Source organism: Quercus robur, chromosome 9, assembly GCF_932294415.1.
Source record: "Quercus robur chromosome 9, dhQueRobu3.1, whole genome shotgun sequence".
NCBI classification, from domain to species: Eukaryota; Viridiplantae; Streptophyta; class Magnoliopsida; order Fagales; family Fagaceae; genus Quercus; species Quercus robur.
The window spans coordinates 4,753,878-4,780,561 of NC_065542.1; the positions used below are offsets into that span (position 1 = coordinate 4,753,878).

The window sequence follows — 26,684 nt, forward strand, 5'->3', positions numbered from 1 at the left end:
TTGTTGTTGTTGTCTTTCATTTTCCTCCGGTTGTAATCGAAATATGCGTATTTACTTATCTTAAAAAATGATAATTTGTTAATAATGTGAAATTGAGGTCCTGAATTGACGTGCATGAACCTTTAATATGGTGAATAATGATAAGATCGTGATTAATTATAGAATTGAATATAAGATTCAGTTGAGTTGTGAAGTGGTGTGCCTTTATGTTAGAACTTTTTTCCCTCTCCCTACATGTGTGTGTGTTTGTTTCTCCAAAAAAAAAAAAAAAAAAGAATATAAGATTCAGTTTAGGTAAGAAATTTGGGATTTGTTCAGTTACTATTATCTCAAATTGCTGGGTGTTTTAAGTCTATCAAATAGAAAGGTTTTTTTTTATTATTATTTTTATTTATTTATTTTTTAAATGCGATTAAGATCCCTATTTGGTAAATTGCAACTTCAATTGGGCTGGATATATAATCAGTTTATGAATAACTAAAGTTTTTTAATAAGTTAAGGATAAAAAAAGAAAAAAAGAAAAGAAAAGAATAAGTTGAGGATATGGGAAATTTATTAAAATGAGCTTTTTTTTTTCTTTTTCTTTTTTTTTTTAATAAAAAAAAGAACTAAAATGAGATTGACACGGAGATATTAGTTGTTTTTTAAGTGGAGGTTGGACTCTTGGAGTTTATAGGCTCTAGGTATGCTAGACCCAAATTTTCTATTGGGGTTGCATATCTACCGCAATACTATTTATTTTCCCCTAGTTAAACCAAAATAAGCTCGGGTATGGGATTGAAAATGTTGGTAAAAAAAATGCCATATATGATTCATGTGAATGGGGATTTGGCGTTCAAAAAATTTCCAAGTGCTGTTTTACAATTTTTGTGCTACTTTTTGTTAGTATCCACTAAGAAATCAAAATTGAGATATATTATATGAGATTACTTTCATGGCATATACCACTGTTCCGTTGTCTTTTTGGGCCAGGGAATTTTTGCTATCCCTACCTGAACTTGTTACTCTGTCCAAACCCAATTGAAAAAATAGGATATGGAAATAGCAACTGGTTTAGTTTGATAAGTTTCTGTATTTGATTTGGACCTAACTCCTCTAGGTCAAACCCATACTTGATCCGAGCGTTCATCAAGCCTTTACTATATATAGGATTTTAAACTTAATTTTTTTGGAATTATTTTCACCATATATTTGTATATTGTAGTTGTATGAAATTTTCCATATGGTAAATGAAAATACTTATGACATTACTCATCAACTTGATGAGCAATTCTCAAATATAAATGTTTTTAGTATTGAATCCACTATTAACATTAGGTAGTTTTTTCATAAGTTCATTTTAAATTTTTTTTAATTATTTACTTTATCGAACATGTTATATTTTATACTTAAAACTATATATATTATATGAGTTTGGATTAGTCTTTTCTTTTAACTTTTTTACAATATTTGCTTATGTACAGGTTTTTTTTTTTTTTAAGTATAACTACAATTTTGCTAACTTTCAACAAAAAATTAATCCAAAAGCATAATTAGTTTATAGGCCATTTTACTTTATTTAATGTTGCATATATACGCATTTTCTTTTTCTTCTTTGGGGAAATTATTAGACTAAAAGACTATTAATTAGATGATAAGTTAATGGAACTATGTATTTCCACTTATAATCTTTGACTTAAAAAAAAAAATATTTGTATTAAAAGAAATACGAAAAAGAGGATAAAAAGTATGTTAAGTTTTCTTTTATGTAAACAAAAATATGGATCATTCCAGATCGACCTGGTTTATCATAGATCGAGTAAAGGGTCATTGGAACAACTGTTTTAGTCAAAGCTTTTAACCCGAACCTGTTTGCCACGGAATAGACTACTAAAATGTCTCTCACTTGAAATACCTAAATGTCTCTCACTTGAAACCAAAATTGAAGAACTCATGCTCCTTTGTCATATCAATTTGTGTAAAATTGAAGTTGAAACTGTTTTGATCTCACTATGATCTCAAAAACATTTTGTGTTGAAATTCAATTGACTAAGCAAATTTGGCACTTCCATAAAGTGATGCCTTTAAACCGCTTAGGCCCTGTTTGGTAAGTATATTTGAACATACTTTTGAGCATTTTAAACAACATTACACACTTTTTCACCCACACATATATCAAAAACACTCAAACAACATTACTCAAACTCCTCTACCAAACACCCCCTTAGTATTTTCAAATCTTGAACTTGTATCAATTTCTAAGGAAAAGTTAGTCCTCCTAGGCTGGATCGAACACTGTACAAAGCCCACGAAACTAACAAACAAGACAGATGCCAAAATTATCAAAGATGGGCACAATATATAGAATTCTTAAGAGAAAACAAAATTGCTAAAAATAAGGTGAATACTTGATAGCATTGAAGAAGTAACCAAGGAAGACAAATTCGGGAAAATATTTTTGGAAGACATCCTAGAAAACTCACGGAAAATGAAAAAGTTCTAGACATGTCACAATCACAAATGATATCATACAAATTGCCTACAGAATTTTTTTTCAACCAAATATAGGTGCTGAAAATTGGAGTTTTGGGGCACCATGCTCTTCATAGTATAACTGTGCAAAGGGAGGTTTAAACTTCAAGTAAACAGAACATGTTAACAGGACATTCATCATTGCAACTCATTCGATGTAAATTTCGCTCTTTGGAATTTTTTATTGCGGGTAGTAAACTTGGGTTGTAGCAACCATCACAAATCTTCAATCAAGCGGTAAATAGAATTATGTGACCCAATTGCCGAGTATACCATTTGTAGAAGCCTTGAACATGTTGCACATATTGCGTCTCAAAATCTGTGGAAGAGTTTGCAAAGATTTTAACAATAATCACTCGATAGTCGATAAAAGTCCAAAGCTTATATTAAGAAACATAAATCGATTGAAGATCTATAAAGCTCATTTACTAATCTACTTCTAACTTGGTGAAAATGATTAAATCAATCAATTGAACGAACCTGCAATCACATAGCACCTTCTTCTAGTTGGAGATCACATAATACTGGTATTGACATGAGTGCCTCAAGAATGGCACAGCAACCAGCTTTTCCTCTCTCTTTCAGGCAACGTTGTCTCAACATAGGACTTTATAATATTCTTCATGTAAAACAGAGAGTTCAGTAGCTCCTACTGGTGACAATAGCAACCAAAGCTAGAGTAGTGATTTGTGATCCTTTGAGCTGTCTGAAATTAGAAAGATGAAAACCAAAAGTAGCAACCTGTCCTCAAGACTTCACATCTTCAAGTTCACCACCAATTCCAAAATCTTGAAGAGTGTATCTTATTAAGCCCATATCCACTTGCAGGTGTGTTTGTTGCATCTGATTATGTAAATTGGATTTAAACTGAGTCATATGAAATATACTGAATTTCATTCCTTGACCCCACGTTAATTACATAAGTAAAATAAAATCCACCGTTTCATTTTCTGCTTGTGATATATCCATTCTGGATGGTGGATTTTTAAAGTCATGTTATGAAAATAAATAAAAAAAGAATTATGTTTAGTGGGAAATAATTGTTTTGATAAGTATTCAATGGGATATAACTTGGCATTATCAAGCACCAAAATATTGGTTAGTAAAACAGAAGAAGAAATTCTTTTAGCAATGAAGGAATTGTTCATAAATGCTTCTCTATTTGTTAGATAATGACAAACCAGAGCAATGGTTTGAAGCAAATGAGCTAACCCCATTTAGTTGCATGATCCATTTGTATGGATTTTATGCATTCCATGACTAGCAAGCTCACATAGTTCTCATTGGAACTACTGCTCTGGCCTTGAAAATTCAACAACAAAATTGCACTTGTATGCATCTGTAAGAAAATTAGAGGATGGCATTGGCACCAAGGACTAACCTGAAGTCAGGTAGATTTGTTCCTTGCAACCTCTTGCGATGTTATATTACTGGATTGCTTGAACAAAAAATTTCTAGTGATCTGTGGAAAAGACACCAAACCTATCCAAAGCCAAAGAGGGAATTTGATGGTGGTGAGCTGAAAAAGCCAAAACATTGGCCTTTTTCATGTGTGCGTAAACAAAGTAAAAGAAATATATGACGTGTGTGCACAAACAAAGTAAAAGTTTTAGTGAGGACTACCAGAAACTTGATATGCTGCTTATAATTTTTTAATATTTTTGAAGGGGAAAAACAAGGATTCAATTGATTTGAAGCATGGAAATGCATAAATGCAGGAGCAGTCTTGTTCGTTATAATAGTTTTATATCAAACAAATTTAGAGGGAACTAGGATGGAGTACCTGGTGAGCTGTGAAATGCTGCCACTGTTAATATTCATTTAAAGGTACTCTTTCTCCGAAATTTCCCAACCTCAATTCTGTAGTGGAGCAAATGAAGAGTCCTAGAAAGTATAAATTAAATTCAATAACCATGTGCAAAAAGGAAAAGAATTATAAAATAATCAAGTTGTAAAATTCAATATCATGGTTCATACTCAATTTGCCTAAAGGAAATGCTTTCCTTTTAATCAAATTTCAAAGCTAAAACTGAGGTCCAACTGTGGCCACTTTTTCAATTGCTCTTGGAAGTCCAATCTTGAACAAAAACAAACAATACATGCTCTCAGAGCCTACCTCCTGGCTCCAGCAACAATAGTGCGTAGGAAATTTATGCTAGAATTCTTGGGAAAAAAAGGGGGAATTACAGCTGTTTATAGTCTTGAAGAATGATAAGATTAGAATACTTACCGGAAGACTTGAGTGCAAAGGAAGATATAGTTGGTTTGCTGCAGCCACCTCCGATTTAGTTGGTTCGCTTGAATCTCACGGAGCTATTTACAAGATATTATTGTTGGAAGCACCCAATGAAGAACTTGCAAAGAAATACATGTCAACTGGAAAACATATTGAATGATGCAGCATCCTTGAAAATAATATGTAAACTAAAACAGAACAAAGAATAATGTTTAGCTGAAATTGCTGGTAGTAAAGCTGAGAAAGCCACAACATTGTCTAAGAGTGTGGAACGTACTATAAATTGTTTGAAGTTCTCTGGGTGCCAAATTAAATCGTTGCACATAAACTTCATTTTGTGAAGGCTGTCAATCTGTATGTGATAGACATCAGCAATCCTGTACAACGCTTACCTAGACTCCGTCTGCCACAATCATTGTTGCAAAGGACAGCCTTAAAAATATAAGTTTCAAATCTCATCTGCGAAACCATTGGACTTCCTATATAAATGCACCAGATCAATGCTCTTCTTGGAACAGGCCAATAGAAGGAGATTCTGCTAACAGAACAAAAATTGGAAAACATAATAAATAATGAACAAGGTTTTATCCTTCACTAGCATACGATCTAAAGAAATAAGTAACCAATGATTGTATTTATTTAATTAGTATCTAGCTGTCCACCCCAATTACATCATTCTTTACTTTTCCCAATGAATATGGAAGATGAAAGCTGGCTTGAAATTTATTATGGAAATATGATTTAGATTACTTGAGTACTAAAGACGAAAGCCAAATATTCAGCACCTGGAAAATTCCAGTGTATCCAGAAAAAATGCAGGCCAAGAAAGGAGTTGAGAGAAAAAAAAAGGCATAATTAAATATTTAAAAACATAGGCAGTGGAAAAATATGTTCTAATACACGTTAATCTTCTTGGTATTTCTTAAGGAAACTGATTTTTTTTTTTTTTGGGGGGGGGGGGGGGTTGAGGGAGTCTTTTAAAGGGGGGGAGAGATTGTCTTTTAAAAAACATTTTTTTGCTATTTTTTGGAACATTTTTGAGTTCTTATTCCTTGTTCAATTTTCTCCCCTGTAAACCATTCTTATTCTCCTAAAAAGAAGAAAAAAAGAAACAAACAACAACATTAAAAGAAAAAGAAAGAAAAGATTATATAACACAGACCAGAGTTGTTAGATCAAGCAGTTGTCTGCCATGAAAATCATGTCCATGGTAAGAAGGTACGCAAACAAAGTTGCTTCAAACTGCCACAATGTCTACAATAAATTATATGCTACAAAAACATAGTTTACTCAAACCCCAAAAATTATCTGTTAATCAACAAATACATTGGTATGAAAAGGACTCTTCAATACAGATATCCTCAAGAATAGTTTTTTATTATTTTTTCAATTTTAATTTTAATGGTGACTTGTAACTACTTGAGAATTTTAGAAATCTTAAGCAACTAGTCACACAAATTTGACACAGATTGTGAGGCAAATGTTATTGACAAAAAGAATTTCCCCTACAAAAGAACACAATGAGGAATTGAGCATAGTGCAACGGGAATCTAATAGAAACACATATCAACTAAACAAACCTGAAGAATTGCAGACCTCCCCACGATTTTGTATGGGCTTCTTCTAGTTTCAGGTGCTCGCATAGTCACATGAGAGATAGATATTCAAACAGAGAAATTGATCATGATGTCTGAAAAAGTAAAGGAAGCAAGCAGGAAAGCCTTTTGCTTTGTCAGAATTCACACCAATCAAAATTTGATTATCCAATAAAAAAGGTACTAAATCAATTTGACAACTAGCTGGTTCCTGTAGAAAAGGATATACCTTACTTTAATATTAAAATGTTGAGATGTGAATGAAGAAAACAGCAGATGGGGACTCAGCCTACACTTTCAGCTCATATGAATCATGATCACTTCATTATTGATTCACATGCTGTTAAAATGAGAAATCCACCCTCGTTTTTGCATCTTCTTATGGCACCATTCCTTCAAGAAAGGACAATACTCAACAATGCTCAATAAATAAAGGGAGATAAGCAACCCCATCTTCTGGAGGGCGTTCTTCAGCTAATTCTTCAAACATTTTTTGAGATGTATTTATCAAAAGATAAATTTAAAAAAAGATATAAATAAAATCAAACTGAAACTGGTCGAGTAGAATGAAGTACCTAACTGTAAAATGGTGGCTTGGCTCAAATTGGAATTTTAGTTCATATAATGACTTTGTCATCTAGTTGTCAAGGTGTCACAAACGAGATGAAATTGGAGCTAAGAGGCACCATTACCTTCAATGCTCTTCATTGAAACACTGTATATATGACAGTCCAAACTTGAAGTAAACAGAACATTTTGACAGAAGACATCAACTCATTGGACATAAAAAGCTCTTTGGAAGTTTTGATCGCAGGAGATTCATTTGGATGGTAGCAACCCCCTCAGGTCTCAAACAGGTTTATAAATATTCTATTCATCGATAAAATGAGTTGAAGGAATTGTCACATATAATATTGTCAGATGCATCAATAATTTGTGCATTTGAATCTGAAAACCTGCGGAAGAATTGACAAAGTTTTTAAAAAATTTATGATTATAGGCCTAAAGTTTATACCAAGAAGAACAACTCAATTGAACAAACCCAACAACCACAGGCACAGATCATCTTTGGCTTTTAAAAATGTACTAGCCATGAACCCACACATTACGCGTGATAATTATTTTTATGGTGGTTTTATTATTATTTTTTTTTACAATTTAAACTAATCTAATAATGAGTAATGTATTTCGTAATTATATTTTTATTTATTATAGGAACAATCAAAAACAGCAAAAAACCGTAAACTAAAAAAAATAATAATAAAACTTAACAATGATTAATTGAACCAATATTAGGATAAAATTTTGTTTTTGATAATCTATTAAGGTTATTTTCTTTGTAGAAATTATAACTTCGGCCGCCAAAAACATATTATCAAATAAACAATTATTAGCAAAATCTAAGAATTAAATTTCTATACATGCATTGTTATAAAATTATAATAATAAAAATAAAATTGCAAAAGTTAAAATTTGTCACCTATCGGATTATTTTCGTTTGGCTAACCTTTGCTTTTCTTTAAATAAATGGCATTATAGAGTACTTCTAATACAACTATTAAGAGTATTTTATTCACCACAAAGGATTAGAAAATAAACAAAATTAGTAAAGTCATAGTTTAACATCTAAATTGAGCACTATAAAAAATCATGCTATGTAACAGAATAAATACCAAATTATCAAAATCATGCTATGTAATAGAATAATATTATATTTTTATATGCTATATTTAATTCTTTAGAATGCAATAAGATAACATTTAACAATCAAAGAGAATAAAAATAAAAATAAAAACAAAACTAAATCACAATTTAAAAAACAAAACTAAATCGTATTAATCCAAAATAGAGTTTTAAAGAATATAAAAAATTATCAACCTAAAGTAGAGATGCAAGAAAAATAAAAAAAATCCACCAAAAAATTTAGAGAGAGAGAGAGAGAGAGAGAGAGAGAGAGAGAGAGAGAGAGAAAGAGAGAGAGGGAACCTTTTTTTTGTGAGAGAAAACTATGCATAGAATAGAAGAGATAGTAACAAATTTATAGTAAGAGGGTGTGAATAAGAAGAGACAAAAATAAAGGAAGATGAGGGAAAGAGGAAGAATAATATTAATGTAGAAGGTAGTGGAGAGATGAAAAGATAAGAGAGGGAGAAAGATTGAAGAAGTAGTGGGGAGATGAAATGGTAAGGAAAATTGGAGAGAAAAAAAAAAAAAAAAACCCTAAAGCTTGAAAGGCTTCAACGGTTTTTTTTTTTTTTTTTTTTTTTTTTTTTTTTTTTTTTTTTTTTTTTTTTTTTTCCCTTTAAGCTAAAAAAGCTCACACAAAACCCTAAAACTGAACTGAAAAGGTTTTGGGTTGGGCTTGATAGTAGAACTAAATAAATAAGAGGTGGACTAAATTAATTATATAGATTTATTATAGGGTGTAAGGTTGAATTTAATCAACCATGTGTTGGCTTTATTCCATGAAAAATTTGCTTGTAATATAGCACTTAGAAACCTTGTATTTAGGTGGGAATCATGTAAGGGCAGTGTGTGAGAGAGTGTGAAGAAATGCCCAAGACAGTGCAGTGAAGCAGAGACTCGCGGCTAGGACTCGCGGCTAGGACTCGCGGGTGGCTCGCGGCTTGCAAGCCACCAAAAGTTGCTCACGTGCAGAGCATGCAGGAGAGCTGAACAGTCACGCCACCTGGAGCACTAAACGACAAAAATCCAGACTGGCCATTAAGTTAGCTCGCGACTTAAACTCGCGACTCAGTCAAGTCGCGAGGTCAAGTTGCCAGCCAACCCTGTTTTTGGAAAAACTGACTCTTCGTATTCCATTCTTACACCAGTATAAATACCCCTCATTCCCACAAGATATGTGTGGCTATTCAGAAAAAAAAAAAAAAAAAAAAAAAAAAAAAAAAAAAAAAAAAAAACCCTAAGAGAGGTTTCTTCAAAACACCCACCCAATTAGAGAGAGCTACTCATTCTTAGAGAGAAACCTTTGTAGTCTCTTCTCATTCCCTCTCTCATTGTCATACCTATTGAGAGGAGATTTCTATCCAAACACTACCCACACCAATTTAGAGTGTTGAGTGTTTTTGGAGCTTTGGGAAGCATTGGAGGATGCCAAGGATGGCAGATGCTACGGTCTAGTAGCGGAATCCGGTAAGCTAGAAAAGAAAAAGGTTCGGCGCAATCTCGTTGGAGCAAGAAGCTTGGAGGGCTTAGGTATATCGGGTAGATTAGACTTGGAGGGTCTATTGCTGTTCATGTATCCCAACTACATTTTCTAGTGGATTATTGACCGCTTGGAGGGCGGCGGAGAGGTTTTATGCCGAGGGCTTCAGTTTCCTCTTCGATAACACATCGTGTGTTGTCCTTGTGTTTGCATCTCTCTTCCCTTTATCTTTGCCTTTTATTTTCTGCTGTGGATGTGTTTTTAATTGGCTTAGATTGTTTACCAATTCTGTATTAAGCTTTTGTTCATGTTCCGCACATTAATTGTTTGATTTAAAGCTTGTATTGGTAATTTGTATATTGGGGGTCTAAACGTTCAAGGGTGTTTATACACGTTTTTGAACTTTCATAGGGTGATAGTGGAAGTAAATCAATAAGTAGTGGGCTGAATTTATTATAGGGTGATAGTAGAAGTAAATAAATAAGTAGTGGGCTGCATTTATAGAGCTGAAAATTGTAAAAACCATTTTAAAATTGTAGGACAAATTATATTTAAAAAAAATGACGTGGCAACTGATATAGCGCAATGTGAGAGTAGCGGCATTAAACGCTACGCTTCAGCTTTTAGTAATATATAGATTAGTAATTGCTGGTAATGACATGAGAGTGCCTTGAAATTGGCCTTGATTTGTCATTGAACAAGCACCTGAGCAATCTGGCTGCAATGCCTCACCATAGGACAATAAAATTTATGGCAGTAAGAGAAGGTGTTTGAGTTTTACAGCTCCAACTGGTGAGGACAGCAAGAGTAGTCAAGAGCTGAACCATTTATGCTCTCTCAAGTTAGGAATAGAAGAAAGAACCAAAAGCAGCATCCTGTCCTCTGAAGAGGACTATACATATTCCAATTCACCACAAGTTTTGAAATCTCAAAGACAGCCTGAGCAAGTCCCTCTCCACACACAAGCAGTGTGTTTCAACTGATATGTAGGAAGTTTTTGAAGTAGCATAGCTTTCAACTACCCCAATGTCTACTTGAGATTAAATAGCACACCATATTGCCCAAGTCAAATCCCAATAATTACTTGAAATAGTCTAAAACTTACAAAATTTTTTTGTTAATCATCAAATACATATTCTGGAAAAAATGTCCCACCTTGGGTTAATCATTCCTTAAAGGTCTTTGTCTTGTATATCAAAAGTCCAAAGTAGAAATGCAGTGAATGTATAATGAAGCCAAAGCAGCTCCGAAAGAATGAGAGTAATTTTTTTTTTTTTTGCGTTAAACAAGGATGAACTGTATATGACTTTAAGACATATAGTATTCGTTTGGATTGGGCGTCTGCGTTTACAAGTTTTCGTTTTCCTTTTTTTTTTTTTTTTTTTCATGCGTTTCAGGGAGTAATACGGCTATAGTTCATGCACTGTTCATGAACAGTAGTCACAAAGGTTGACTTTTTCACGGTGAACAGTGCACCTGTGTACTGTTTACGGAGCCACAAATTTCACTTTTCAGCAACTTTTTCATTAAAAATGGGTCCCATGGTACTATTTACACATTTAAAAATTATTTTGCTACAGTATTTTCAATTTCAGTTTTCAAGTTTAGCAAAAATAAGCTCAATCCAAACAAACCCATAAAAGCTTGTACACAATGCTAAAGGATCAAACTAGCAGTGGCATAAAATTGACTGCGAAGGGTAAGGCACTTGTCATTGACAACAGAAAGTGACCCTGCAAAAGAAAGGCAAGGAAATGAGCATATACCGCCATGTGAAAATCGCATAGGTCATTAATTTTTTTGTTAATTAGCATGATATAGTGCTTCTTCTTTTTTTCTTCTCTCTCTCTCCAAGGTCTTGGGTAGAATAGCATTTAACATCTCTTAATAGGTATACCAAAAATATATTAACTTCTACAATTAGAAAAAAAAAATAATATATATATATATATACTTTCTCGATGTTTTGAAGTTTTCCTATAATTTTATTTTCTTTTAAAAAAATATAAATAATCCAACCAAAACTAAAATTGTGCTATCATAAAACATGGTATATGGCATGTAGAGTTAAGCCATGTGATGTCTTTATCAACATAAACAAGCCTAAATATTATAAAACCCAATTTTAATATTTCTACAACAAAACATTATCATGAAAAAAAATCCAATAACTAATAGCCATTGATTTTCTTATTGATTAGAACTTAAATTGAAGAAAAAATCTTCTTTTTTTCCTCTCTATATGTAAAACACGGTTGATTGCTAGTTTGTGTTAGCTGTGTGTCTATAGGCCTTTTTTTTAAAAAAAGTCTCAAATTGATGCAGTCATTTTTATTTGTCCATTTTCATTAATGTAGAAGGTAGTGGAGAGATGAAAAGGTAAGGGAGGGAGAAAGATTGAAGAAGTAGTAGGGAGATGAAATGGTAAGGAAAATTGGAGAAAAAAAAAAAAAAAAAAACCCTAAAGCTTGAAAGGCTTCAACGATTTTTTTTTTTTTTTTTTTTTTACCTTTAAGCTAAAAAAGCTCACACAAAACCCTAAAACTGAACTGAAAAGGTTTTGGGTTGAGCTTGATAGTAGAATTAAATAAATAAGAGGTGGGTTGGATTAATTATACAGATTTATTATAGGATGATAGTGGAAGTAAATAAATAAGTAGTAGGCTAGATTTATTATAGCGTGATAGTGGAAGTAAATAAATAAGTAGTGAGTTGCATTTATAGGGCTGAAAATTGTAAAAACCATTTTAAAATTGTAGGACAAATTATATTTTAAAAAAGAAAAGAAAAAAAGAATGACGTGGCAACTGATGTAGCGCAATATGAGAGTAGCGGCATTAAACGCTACACTTCAGCTTTTAGTAATATATAGATTAGTAATTGCTGGTAATGACTTGAGAGTGCCTTGAAATTGGCCTTGATTTGTCATTGAACAAGCACCTGAGCAATCTGGTTGCAATGCCTCACCATAGGACAATAAAATTTATGGCAGTAAGAGAGGGTGTTTGAGTTTGACAACTCCAACTGGTGAGGACAGCAAGAGTAGTCAAGAGCCGAACCATTTATGCTCTCTCAAGTTAGGAATAGAACAAGCACCTGAGCAATCTGGTAATGACTTGAGAGTGCCTTGAAATTGGCCTTGATTTGTCATTGAACAAGCACCTGAGCAATCTGGTTGCAATGCCTCACCATAGGACAATAAAATTTATGGCAGTAAGAGAGGGTGTTTGAGTTTGACAACTCCAACTGGTGAGGACAGCAAGAGTAGTCAAGAGCCGAACCATTTATGCTCTCTCAAGTTAGGAATAGAAGAAAGAACCAAAAGCAGCATCCTGTCCTCTGGAGAGGACTATACATATTCCAATTCACCACAAGTTTTGAAATCTCAAAGACAGCCTGAGCAAGTCCCTCTCCAGACACAAGCAGTGTGTTTCAACTGATATGTAGGAAGTTTTTGAAGTAGCATAGCTTTCAACTGCCCCAGTGTCTACCTGAGATTAAGTAGCACACCATATTGCCCAAGTCAAATCCCAATAATTACTTAAAATAGTCTAAAACTTACAAAAAAAATTTGTTAATCATCAAATACATATTCTGGAAAAAATGTCCCACCTTGGGTTAATCATTCCTTAAAGGTCTTTGTCTTGTATATCAAAAGTCCAAAGTAGAAATGCAGTGAATGTATAATGAAGCCAAAGCAGCTCCGAAAGAATGAGAGTAAATTTTTTTTTTTTTTTTTGGGTTAAACAAGGATGAATTGTATATGACTTGAAGACAAATAGTATTCGTTTGGATTGGGCGACTGCGTTTACAAGTTTGTGTTTTCCATTTTTTTTCACGCGTTTCAGGGAGTATTACGGCTACTGTTTATGCACTGTTCATGAATAGTAGCCACAAAGTTGACTTTTCCACGGTGAACAATGCACCTGTGTACTGTTTACGGAGCCACAAATTCCACTTTTCAGCAATTTTTTCATTAAAAATGGGTCACACGGCACTATTTACACGTTTAAAAATTATTTTGCTACAGTATTTTCAATTTCAGTTTTTAGTTTCAGCAAAAATAAGCTCAATCCAAACAGACCCATAAGAGCTTGTACACAATGCTAAAGGATCAAACTAGCAGTGGCATAAAATTGACTGTGAAAAGGGTAAGGCACTTGTCATTGACAACAGAAAGTGACCCTGCAAAAGAAAGGCAAGGAAATGAGCATATACCGCCATGTGAAAATCGCATAGGTCATTAATTTTTTTGTTAATTAGCATGATATAGTGCTTCTTCTTTTTTTCTTCTCTCTCTCTCTTCAAGGTCTTGGGTAGAATAGCATTTAACATCTCTTAATAGGTATACCAAAAATATATTAACTTCTACAATTAGAAAAAAGAAAAAAAAAAAATATATATATATATATACTTTCTCGATGTTTTGAAGTTTTCCTATAATTTTATTTTCTTTTAAAAAAATATAAATAATCCAACCAAAACTAAAATTGTGCTATCATAAAACATGGTATATGGCATGTAGAGTTAAGCCATGTGATGTCTTTATCAACATAAACAAGCCTAAATATTATAAAACCCAATTTTAATATTTCTACAGCAAAACATTATCATGAAAAAAATCCAATAACTAATAGCCATTGATTTTCTTATTGATTAGAACTTAAATTGAAGAAAAAATCTTCTTTTTTTCCTCTCTATATGTAAAACACGGTTGATTGCTAGTTTGAGTTAGCTGTGTGTTTGTAGGCCTTTTTTTAAAAAAAAGTCTCAAATTGATGCAGTCATTTTTATTTGTCCATTTTCATTAATTGTATTATCATTTTTTTTTCAAGCTTCTCATAAAAAAAAAAAATTAAGATGAAACAAAATGATTTGTTACAAAAGATTTTAAAATATTGATGACGCTATTTTATGGCTAGGAGTTATTAAGTTTGATGAATAGACAAATAATCTTTTGAAAAATACACAATATAAGTTATTTATAAAAGAAATTTTGTCTGAGATTTTAATTTATGCTCCCCGAACCAAATGCAAGTCCATTTAAAAATAAAATAAAATAATATAAAAAGCAAATTCTTTGAATAAGGATTCTTGGTAATAACAAACAAAATTAAAACGCTGGTAGTGATGGTGCATCAGAATAAACAAATTGTGCAATAATAAAATTAAAATTAGTGCAGAACAATTACCTGGGAAAAGCGCTTGTTGAATTATGGCTTACGTGGAATCACTTTGTTGTCAACCTCGATGTGAGCAATCTTGGACCAATTCTTACACCATGGTTTCAGCTTACAGCACTTGTCAATATTTTTACACCAAATAATCGACAATTCTTGGAGCGAGGTGAGGTGTTGAAGTCCCTTACCATCCAGCAATTTCAGATTTTGAAAAGTTAAGATGGAGAATCGGATAAGACTAGGGGGCAACGACGCCTTACTTGGATAGGCAATAATGAATTCTTTGAGAGAGTGAAGACTCTGTAAACTCCACTGCATGTAAGAAGGAAAAAAATTGTCAGAGTAGCTGATTTCATGTTTTTGTAAGTTGGAGGGAAAACTGCAGCCAGCAACTGATTCGAGTTCTGGACACCGAATCAATATCAAAGCCATAAGAGATGGGTAGATTCCCAATTAACACGGGACAGTTAATAATGTGAAGTTCTCGAAGAGTAGAGAAAATGTCACCTTCAAATGTGGCCCATTCTTTCCACTTTGGCATCGTTTTAAATGTTAATGTTTCGAGGGATTTGAATGGCGTAGTTGTAATGGAGTCATTCCAATAGAACTCTTTATCCACATTTACCACGTCATTAAAGCCTTCAATTGAGAGTTTCTTCAGGACAGGTAGACTTCCAAGTGGAGGTAAGGCCGAGCAACACTCACAATCAGAAAGCTTCAGGGACACCATATTAGAGAATGAAGTATCTCCTAACGAATTTGGAAATGTTTTACCATAATAACATCGGATGGTGAGAGATTTCATGTTTGTATGATGACACAAATGCTTCAGCACATCTATTTCATTTCCATCCTGGGAGATGATATGGCCCCGTCCCCATTGCAACTCCAACTCTGACAAGTACTTTTTATCCTTCAAATTAACCTCCTTGGCATCTTCACTGGAAAGGACATTTTCCAAGTTTGATATAGACAATATTCCAGAAAGATGTCAAAGCTTCCCCAATTCTTTAATGCTAGACCTGCTGTCTTTTCCCACAACAAAAGAATTTAATTTTTGGAGGCTTCTTAATTGACCCATCTGTAATGGCATCTCATTCAAAACAGTTCGACTTATATCAAGGTACCGTAGGTTTACTAGGCTTACCATGTTGATTGGCAAGTTTTCAAGGAATTGATATTCCCGCAATAACAAGGTTTGCAAATTATACAATCTAGACACAGAATCAGGTAAGTCTTGGATGTTAGTGCTACTAAGATTCAAATAACGTAGATGTTTCAAATTATCAATAGATTTAAGCACCATTATGTTTTTATAGGTAGAAAATGATAACACCCGTAAACACTGAAATTTTTGCAGCAAACCATCTATCACCATCAGTGTTATCTTATTTGATGGTGAAGACAGCTCAAATGATGATTTTAGTCCCAAGAAGGTCCGCAAACCCTCGGCTTTATAAGACACCTCAAATTTCCCTAAGGAATCAAATTCAGTTGTAAAATATTACAAATGACGTGTCTTTTTTGTCATTTCAGATAAATTGTTGATGTCCAACCTAAAACAAAATTTCCCAAATATAGATTTTGCCAAGTCATTAACAAGGTTATGCATTATGAAACATGATTGGTTGTTACTTGATCGTTGAAAAAATGATCTTGATACTAGATCATCAAAGTATTGTTCACCTAATTCTTCCATCTGCACATTTCCTTTGGATGGCTGCAATAAATCTTCTGCCATCCACAACAAAACTAATTCTTCCTTTGAAAATTCATAATCCTTTGGAAATATCGAACAATAAGCAAAACATTGCTTCAAATGTGATGAGAGATAACGATAACTTAATCTTAGAGCTGGAAGGATACCACTTTCACCTTCTGATAGATCCCATATATCACTCTCTAAAATCCTTTTCCACTCTCTTTGGTCTTGTTTTGAGCGCAACAAACCCCCAAGTGTTTTTGCAGCTAAAGGTAAGCCTTTACACTTATGGACAATTTCTCTACCAATTACTTCGAGGTCTTGATATTCACTAGATTTCCCATTTTTAAATGCATGTATTTCAAATAACAACCAACATCCTTCATCTGACAATTGTTTTAGATGATGAGGTGGAAAATGACAGATAATTGATGCAACCTTTTCACTGCGTGTTGTAACAATTATCTTAATTTTTTTGGCCTCACATCTAAAAACTCTGACCAACTCATCCCAAGCAACATAATTTTCATTCCAAACATCATCTAAAACAAGGAGAAATCTCTTCCCTGCTAAACTCTCACTTATTTTAATTTGCAACACATTCAAGTTTTGAATGTCACAATTGGATAAAGTGACTTCCTCAAGAATAGTTTTTGCTATTCTGAAATTATCAATTTTTTCAGAAACACAAACCCATGCTTTGATATCAAAATTTTTCTTAATTCTGTTGTCGTTGTATACAAGTCGAGCAAGGGTTGTTTTACCAACCCCAGCCATGCCCACTATAGGAATAACACTAATCCCATCCCCACTAACATTACCATCTGATACCAACTTCTTAAATATCTCCTGCTTATCAATATCTCTACCATATACACCATATTCTTCGGGACAAGCAGTTGTTAATTGTCGTGGTGGTAATTCACCAGCAAACGCTTTCAGACCAAGGACATCCTTTTCTTTCATAGCATTTTCTAACCTTTCCACAATTTTTTTCAGATCTGATTTTATCCGATTGTCAAACGAATTAAATGTTTTAGATAAGAATTTACGTACCTCATTATCATCCGAAAATTCAGCTACTAAGGCTTCAGTGCCTATGTCATCCAGGAGGTCATCCGCAACATAAACAGCATCTCTGAGATCGTCCAGCCACTTTTTCACGGCTGAGTTTGTAATTTGCTTCTCCTCCGCATCAATGAGTACTGCATCAGCAGAATTCAGCAGCATCTTCAATTTTGTCAGCAATAAATCATTGTTCTTTCGCTTGAAGTAGTTGACAACCTCAGGAGAAGTCAACTTGTCATAAGCCGCCTTAAGGGATACAGAGAGCAATGATCCAACGATTGCACCCACCAAGGCTCCAACCATGATTTCTTCTTAGTAGGAAGAAGTTTGGGAGAGAGGTCAAGGGAAGTGATTGCAGTAAGGCAAAAGAGTAGAAAGAGATTGGTCGCTGTGTGCAAGTTTTTTGCAAAGACACTCTTCTACTACATCGTCTTTTATCCTGATTTTTTGATACAAGATAGAATTTTTATTTTAACCTAATCTAAGTATATATATGTGTAAACATCTTTCCTAGAGACTTGAATCCCGGTTCTTACCTTCCACACCCCACAAACACATATACTTATGAAATGACTACTACACTAAAGATATGCGGTGGGGTCTTTTATCCTGATTTTTAAGTGCCAGTGGATCAAGGAATTGCATGTTGTGGTGGATCCCACAAGGCCACCGTGCCTTTCCTTAGATAGCCAGTATATGTTTATAAAAACAAAAATTCAAAGACCCCCGTAAAATGCTATAATTCGTGTCATAATTGTTGACATAGTAAGTCAATTGTAAGCGGTAGGTGAATATGTATGTGAAAGTGATAGACACTTGTTCATAATGTGATACATAATATAATTGTGGTAAAAATTTGTCATTTTGTTAAATAAATAAATAAGAGGCAGCATGTGGTGTGTTGGTACTGCGACTTTTTCCATTCAAAACGAGTGGAACCCACATATGAAATGAATAGGACCCAAAAAAAAAAAAAAAAAGATTGAGTAAGACCCATATATTATAAGAAGTTACATCATATTGTATACTCTGTAATAAAATTTGGGCCCTCACATTGAAGTTTGACAAATTTTTTTGGATGTAAACACCATCATTATTTTTTATTTTTATTTTATGGAATACACGTTAGCTTCAATAAATCCAACAAGTTAACAACTTGAATTTTATTGTATTGTTCATATAAATTTTGGTGTATTCTTTCCTTCTCCTACCTAAGGCTTTTTGATGTAATTTTTCCCTTTGCTCAACTACTGTACCCATAAGCTTAAGGTATGTATTTATTTTCTCTATTTTTTTCCATTAAATTGAATAGGCTCTGTGTGTTTGTTGCCTTTTGTTTAAGATAATTTTCATAAATTTGATCTAATTATATACCTAAGGTTTGAGAGAATCAAAGATTAAATATGGTTAGACATGATTGATTAATTTTTACAAATCTCTTATTTGCCTTTTGGAAGATCTATTATTATGTATATATACGAATTACACGTTTATGACATGAGAGATTAAATTCTATAAGGATGTGGTGTAAAACCCAAGTTTTAGCCCTCCAATCCTAACTTGGTGTAAAACCCTTTTTTTTTTTTTTTTTTTTTTTTTTTTTTTTTTTTTTTTTTTTTACATTTGCAGTGACACCATGAGATCTTCTTTAGTTTGCCAATAGATATGGCGAGGTTTCACACTCAGATCATTAGGCCCATTACTTGCTTTCAATTGACAAATAAGTTTGAAAGAAGTTTTTGAATCCATAATGTCATTGACATTAGCTACATCCTTTGCAACTGAAAAAAGAGCACATAGAGCAACTCCCATCCAAGTAGTGTTATTATACAATTTTCGAGTCAGACAGAATCTCACATGGGTCTCACCACTCTAAATGTTGAACCAATGTGGAATTTCCTTTTGTGGGAAACAAGAATTATAATCTCGGGATGGATCAAAGTCCTGTAAAACAAAAATATTGTGTTTAATAAGTCTGTGAGAAATTAAAGATAGGAAGAGAAAATATTATGTTTGAGGTAAAACTTTATTATATTTAGTATATCTTTACTACAACCCAGTCCCTCCAAGTAATTATTCCTGGCTATGCCTCTAGGGAAGGGGAACCTATTACAATCATGATTATAAAATTGCAAAGCATGAATACCAAGCTCATTGAATCTATAACAGTTTGTTAAAACAACGTTTTAGAAGAATAATTATTGGAGCAAACTTCTACAAATTTTAATGCACATGGAATCAACCGTATCTCTAGCCAAGACAAGAACAAGTTGACATGGACTCCTAATTCATAATATGAAATTTGAATTGAACATAAAATCAAAAAAATTTATAATAGAAATTCAAATCAAACAGAATGAATGTAAAGAGAAATTCACAGCTGGTGACACTACAATGTACACAAACAGGCCACCCCAATTTGCAAGCAAATAAAAGCTCCCAATGACCAAAAACACTGAAAATCGGAGAGGAAGAACACAACATATATACGTGTAAATAGACCTCTAGCTCAATTATTCAATTTCAAGATGGCAAAATACCAAAAAATACCAATAGATTATAGATCAAATAAGCCTATCTCAAAAGCAACTTTAAGTGCAAAATACCAATAGATTATAGATTTAAGTGTAAGGTGTGTTTGGTTTTATGGAAATTGACTTCTGGAAAATATTTTCTGCATTTACAAGTGTTTGGGGTGACAAAAAATGTTGATCAACCGAAAATTGTTTTCCAATTGACTGTAAAATAAAAGCACTTATAACGAAAATTGGTTTAATGTTTAATTTTCCGTAAACTATTTTCTGTTTCACTCAAAACTTATCAACTGAACCTCCACCCCCCACACCACACCTCACATGTTTGCCACCCAACCACTACCCCCACTAACGTCCCTAGTCTCCAATGGCCAACTACCGCAAGTGATAGGTGGCCACCGGCCACTGCCACCACCTATAACGATCACGATTTTTTTTTTTAATCTAAAAATTTCTTATTTTTATTATATATGTTCTTGAGAGATGAGAAAATGTGAGAAAGTAATAAAAAATATATTTTTCATGGCATTTTCTAGAACGCAACCAACACTCTAAATGTTGCCTGGAAGCAGAGTTTTGTCCAGAAGACAACCTGCATTCAAAATATTTTCACTGTACTTTTGTTTTTGTTTCTAATCATAGAAAGTAATGAATTGCACCTTTCTAAGGTGGTTTATTATAGCATATTATTGGTAATAACTGTATTAACTATATTGAGTAAAACATTTTATGAACCATTCTGTTATGCCTCTTTTTATTACCGTCTTTTCCCATTGAAAAAGAAAAAAAAGAAAGAAATTGATTTTCCCATTAGTCCTTCCTTCAAAGAAGCTATGCTCGGAGACCAGTTATTATAGTTGCTACAGATATAACAAGAGATTCTCTCACTGCCGTTTTAGTTGGGCCTCTAGAGAAGTGTTGAAGTAACACAGCAGCAAGGTATTCAAAGGTTAAACGACAAAGAGGCTGAACAAGATGAGAAGAAAACGACACCAAGTAGCCTTGCAGTTAGAATTAGAAATAAGGCAGTGAAGGAAACGGCAGCGTTTAGTTTAATGAAGACACGCAGCCCACATAGCTCACACGTGAGAAGAAGCGAGGCAGATTCAGTTACTCAAAGAGCCAGTTGTCACTCATCTATTGGTTGAAGCCTTAAGCAGTTACACAGTGTAATTAGTTAGGGAATTAGTTAGGGAATTCCTAATTTACCGCTTCTTTGCTTTCTCTGTTTTTGTATATAAAGGAAAAGTTATTTATGTAAACTCATTCTTCATAATCAATATACAGTTTTCAATCAGAGTCTTCTTTACTCCCTTTAAGCTTCTTTGAAGTTCTGTTAGTTTCCAGAGAATTCTTTTCTTTACAAGAAGCCCATGAAGCAGCCCATTCCTGCAGAAAGTGGGCCTTGAAGTCGGGTGCGTTTGGTATTGTTTTAACTGTTCCTGTACTCCTGGCCCCCTCTTTTTTTTTTTTTTTTTTTTTTTTTTTTTTTTTTTTTAATAATAATAATTTAGCCTTTGTTCTCTTAAGAAGATCAAGCAATGTCATTGAAATACAAGATTTTTTATCTGTTATTCTTGTCCTAACTTGTTTAATATTCAATTCCTGTGGTTAATTTAAATAAATTAGAAAATTTTAGTTTTTAAATTTAGATTGAAATATAATTTGAATAGAGAATGAAATTTCAATTATTTTAATTGATGAAAAATTATGGAAATATTTGAGCTTTATTAAAATGTAGCATTGATTTAACTAATTATCTTGTGTTTTTATTTGAGTAAATCTCCAAAATCCACTTCATCATATACATATATTGGTTTTTTTTTTTTTTTTTGTATAAAACGTGTTGTTAAATTTATATAAAGTAATCTATATATATATATATATAAAACCGAAGCCTCTGCTGACACCACAATTTTCCACGTCAGCACAATATTTAAAAAATAAAAAATAAAAATAAAAATAAAAACATTATAACACCTCAAAACCCTAGCAACCTTACCCTCAAAACCCTAGCAACCTTACCCCTCTCTCAAGTTAAGAAATATAAAGCCAAAATAAAAACAAAAACATTATAACACCTCAAAACCCTAGCAACCTTACCCTCAAAACCCTAGCAACCTTACCCCTCTCTCAAGTTAAGAAATATAAAGCCACAGTAAAATAAAAAATAAAAATAAAAACAAACTAGCAACCTTACCCTCAAAACCCTAGCAACCTTACCCCTCTCTCAAGTTAAGAAATATAAAACCACAGTTTCTGCAAACTCTCTCTCTCCAAACGTAAATATCAAATTCAACCCCTTTAATTTCTCTTTATATTTTTGAGGCTTCTATAGAGTTATAGTGAGTTATGCTAATTTCGTTTTTTTTGTGTGTGTGTATAGATAGTCATAATACTCCAGTATTCCAAGAAAAGTTTGTGTTTTCGTTAATTGAAGGCCTTAGAGAGATAAGTGTTGCAGTTTGGAACAACAATACAAAAGACGATTTCATTGACAGCGGAAAGTAATTACTTTGTCTTATATTTTTGTTTTTTGAATTGATTTTGTGTGCTTTTTAGATCCTTTTGGATCAATTTTGTTAATTGGGTGTTTTTTTTTTTTTTTTATAGGGTCCAATTGGGGAAGGTTCTTTCAAAGGGTTACGACGACCGCACTTGGTATCTGTATACTAATAGTGGGGGGTAAGTGCTACAAATTACTAACCCTTTTAAGTGTATAATCTGTTTTTAAAATTATCTATAATATTTTGTCCTCCGAAAATTTTATCTCTTTAATTTTATTATATTGTGTTTCTTAAGCTATAGACAGATTTTCTTTGTTTCTTATTTTCAATAATAAATCATTTTATTGCAATACCGGTAATTGTTTGAGAAATCCAATATGTTCATATCCCTATAGAATAGATAATAGTAGAAGCCAATTTTATTACAACTACTTAAATTGAGTTGACTTAATTCCGTACAATTACAAAGTATAGCATGAAAGATAATGGAATTAATTGTTTTAATTTTTATTTTCTTTCAATGTTTTGAATTTCCATGTTTTTATTGTTGATGAGAAATTAAGGCTCAATTGCACAATATGTGTAAATTCTTCAGAAGACTACTTTAAATAGTAAGTCAATGTGTCTCTTACATTTGGATATTAGTTAGAATTATTTTCAAATGATTGTACCAATAAAAGTGAATGTGTATAAATTTTGTTTAACTATCCCGTGCATCGCACGGGTTAGCGACTAGTTTATACTAATAGTCATTCTTCAAAATCCCTTGATTTTTTTTTTTAAAAATAATCTAATCCAAAGTCCAAACAAAATATTTTTGATATAGCAAAATTTTTTTTTTTCTTGAAAAATAAAAACCTATACTATGAGGTGAGGTCTAGAATATTTAGTAACCATAAACTTTGTTTACATTTTTGGCATTTTTGATATAGCAAAATTTTTTGTCCTTTTTGGCATTTTCCTTTGTATACATTTTTCTAGAATATTTAGTAACCATAAACTTAGTTGAAAACCTAATACCTCCTGAGAGGTGAGGTCTTAGACCCACTCTCTTTTGAGGATTTGAACTAGGTATTTAAAGGTTAATCGAGGATGGGCTGAGAGTTGGAGGAAACCTAAATTATTAGTAGCAAAACTATTCACAAACAAATTTTTTAACTGGGAGGCATTCAAGATTACCATGATAAATAGATGGAAGCCTATTGTGTCTGTACAGGCGAGAGATTTGGGAGAGAATATGTTCATATTCTACTTTTAGGACCCCCCCTCGATAAAAAGATTGTACAAATGAATAGCCCTTAGGCTTTTGATAAAAGCCTTGTATTGTTGCATGACTTATTGAATCAATGGCATTAGAATTTAGAAATAACTTAGATTAAATATCTCAGCACTTTGTCACGGTTGTAGTGTCTATATTTTTCATTTTTCATTGTTACTTGCATTACGACATAAAGTCCTCTTAGGTGAGCCATTTAATCCATGAAGTCAGATTTCACTCCGAATTATAATTCCTCGAGTTTCACTTCAAGCCACATGCAGAACATTGAAGAGACCAAACTTAATAAAATTTGGTTTGCTTAAACAATTATTTACTAATATTATATATCTACATGAAATAAAAACTTTATTTTGATCTGATTATACACCTGATCACCCGCAGCCGCAAGTCATGTGCCTTTAGCCAGAAAGAATGGAACCAAAGATCTCTAGTTTGCTCTCTAAAGCCACAATCAACTGTTGAACCCTTTCTGTTCCCCTGCCTTTTTTCCACCCAAAGCCTCAATAAACGACCAAACCATACTAGTTCTTGAATATTAGAACTGGTTTTGTACATTGCTAATTTACTATGACCAAAAAACCTACATTATTATTTAATTTAATTTCTTTTAATTTCAACTTTCCGTTAAACTTTCAAAGCTAGCAACTCATGCATCAGGTGGTCATAGCATTTAGCAAACTATTATATTAGACTTACTGTGCAAAAAAATTTATTTCTAGCTTGCAATTCTAAAGTATAACAGAAAACTCTGCAAAAATTGGATAGAAGTAGTAATTCCTGTGTTCTTTTACATGAGCACAAGTATACATATTATGCTTGTTAAAAATTGTCTCTGCTGTCTATTGTCCAACCCACAAATAATTTTCATTTCATCTTCTCTTCTTTTGCCCATAAATTTAATCTACTTGGTGCCCAGAGAATTTGTTAATAAAACAAATGGTTTAAATTCTTCTTCCCGTGTTTGAACTTATAAAGAATTTGGGAACTCTCTCTCTCTCTCTAAATAGAATGAATGATCTTTATTGATTGAATATGAGAATACCACTTAATCTGTACACTGTAGCTATCTATATATACAATCTGTGGAAGTAAAGGAAAGTAACTAATTCCGTAAAAAGAGGAAAAATGGTTACAACAGTCCCACTTGTGCAAGCTGTATTTTTGCTTATGTCAGCCTTCTATCCACGTGGCAAGGCTCCTTCATGCATGTGAATAAAGTGTTCATGATAAGGGACTGATTCAATTACTTCTAACAGTTCTGGACTAATCCAATTTCTTTGAGTTACAGTTCCTTGAGTGCTGCGCTGTTCTCTACCCTGTTCTCCATCTCTGGTCTTGTATCTGTTAATAGCTTGAGTGCATTCTTCCTTGCTTTTAACACTCCCCCTCAAGAGCAAAGCTCTTGCTTTTTGATTCAAGGATGGATACTCAGGATATTGAATGGTTTGTGAAAAAATATTGATAACTCCCAACCTTTTTTGCAACCTTAGAAAATTATCCACACCTAGAGCTTTAGTAAAGATATCTGCCAATTGATTCCTTGAATTAACATGGAAGGTCTTAATTGTACCATCTAAAACCCTATTTCTCACAATGTGACAGTTTGCTTCTATGTGCTTGGACCTTTCATGGAAGACTGGGTTTGCAGCAATATGTAACGCAGCCTGGTTGTCACAGTACATCAAGGCAGGTTTGTTATGTGAGACATGAAGGTCCTTCAACAGGTACATCAGCTAGAGAATTTCACATGTAGTTGAAGCCATTAACCTATACTCTGCCTTTGTTGAAGACCTTGTCACCACAGCCTGTTTTTTTTTTACTTCCAAGAGATCAATGCATTGCCAAGAAACACACAATATCCAGTTAATGACTTTCTGGTATCAGGGCAGCCTGCCCAGTCAGCATCACAGTAAGTTTTAAGCTGCAAATCTAACTCCACAGAAAAGAAAACTCCTTGCCTTGGTGTGCCTTTGAGGTATTGTAATATTCTTGTTGCTGCCTTCATGTGAGGGACTCTAGGCTGTGATAAAAACTGACTAAGTCTGTGAACAGAGTAGGTAATATCAGGCCTGCTAAGTGTAAGATACATTAGCTTCCCTATTAACCTTCTAAACTGACCTGGCTCCTTAAGTAACTCACCATCACCCTTGGACAATTTTAACTGTTGTTCCATAGGTGTTTTGGCAGGTTTACAACCAACCATGCCAGCCTCTTTAAGTACTTCAAGAACATATTTTCTCTGATTTAGACTAATACCTTTATCACTCCTTGCAATTTCTAAGCCCAAGAAGTATTTGAGAGAACCTAGGTTCTTAATTCCAAACTTCTAGTCTAGAACAGCTTTAACTGAGGCAATACATCTTGGATTATTACCTGTTAGAACCATATCTTCCACATACACCCATTTACAGCCAATAGGGGTCTTTCTAGCAGGTAGAGGAGTAAGAATCCAAGTCCCAGTCTTCTCCAAAGCCTGAATTTCCTTATCCATTGCCTCTCTCCAAACAGGAATTTGAACCGCTTGGGGGAAAGTAGCAAGTTCTGGATGACAGGCACTGATAGTCATGAGATAAGACTGATAGGAAGGATTAAGGTGTGAATAACTAAAAAAATTAGCCATATCATATGGGCAATCTGAATCAAGAACTTTTGCAGCTAAAGTGCAACCCGGATCAACAACTATTGCAGCTGAATTGCAAGCATACTCTTGCAGGTAGGCAGGTGTTTTATGGACCCTGGTGGACTTTCTGGTGTGTGGAAGTGCAGTAACAGGTATAGGAACAGTTGGTGAAACGGAAGTAATTTCTAAAGAATGTGAATTAGACAAAACAGTGTCACGGGGAATGGATGTAGAGTTGTCAGTATCATTGACCAATGTAATTGGAATATTTGAAGTATGAGGTGGA

At 33.3% G+C, this 26,684-nt stretch overlaps 1 protein-coding gene and 2 long non-coding RNA genes across 6 annotated transcripts; all 3 read right to left on the reverse strand.

Moving 5' to 3' along the window:
* Window positions 1-2,385: 2,385 nt before the first annotated feature.
* LOC126700040 (uncharacterized) lies at window positions 2,386-4,658 on the reverse strand. Of its 4 annotated transcripts, XR_007646981.1 has the most exons (5): window positions 4,489-4,658; window positions 4,295-4,395; window positions 3,893-3,993; window positions 2,992-3,354; window positions 2,386-2,830 (listed from the first exon to the last, which is right to left on the reverse strand). It is a non-coding gene; the product is annotated as an uncharacterized LOC126700040 (long non-coding RNA). The 4 variants fall into 4 exon arrangements; XR_007646980.1 differs by having other exon boundaries at window positions 4,295-4,658; XR_007646982.1 differs by lacking the exon at window positions 3,893-3,993 and having other exon boundaries at window positions 4,489-4,654.
* Window positions 4,659-14,721: 10,063 nt separating this feature from the next.
* On the reverse strand, window positions 14,722-17,843 carry LOC126699839 (putative disease resistance RPP13-like protein 1). Its single transcript, XM_050397814.1, has 2 exons — window positions 17,447-17,843; window positions 14,722-15,000 (listed from the first exon to the last, which is right to left on the reverse strand). The coding sequence occupies exons 1-2, from the start codon at window positions 17,759-17,761 to the stop codon at window positions 14,722-14,724; spliced, it is 594 nt and encodes a 197-aa protein (XP_050253771.1). The 5' UTR covers window positions 17,762-17,843.
* A 4,016-nt stretch (window positions 17,844-21,859) lies between these two features.
* LOC126699573 (uncharacterized) lies at window positions 21,860-22,498 on the reverse strand. Its single transcript, XR_007646820.1, has 2 exons — window positions 22,188-22,498; window positions 21,860-21,989 (listed from the first exon to the last, which is right to left on the reverse strand). It is a non-coding gene; the product is annotated as an uncharacterized LOC126699573 (long non-coding RNA).
* Window positions 22,499-26,684: the final 4,186 nt, after the last annotated feature.

Bases quoted from the DNA above. Each gene is read 5' to 3' on its own strand.
- LOC126699839 (XM_050397814.1), bottom strand. From the start codon at position 17,761: ATGGTTGGAGCCTTGGTGGGTGCAATCGTTGGATCATTGCTCTCTGTA. The intron at 15,001-17,446 runs GTACGTAAATTC...TCTTACATGCAG, and splicing joins AATTTTCGGATGATAATGAG to TGGAGTTTACAGAGTCTTCA.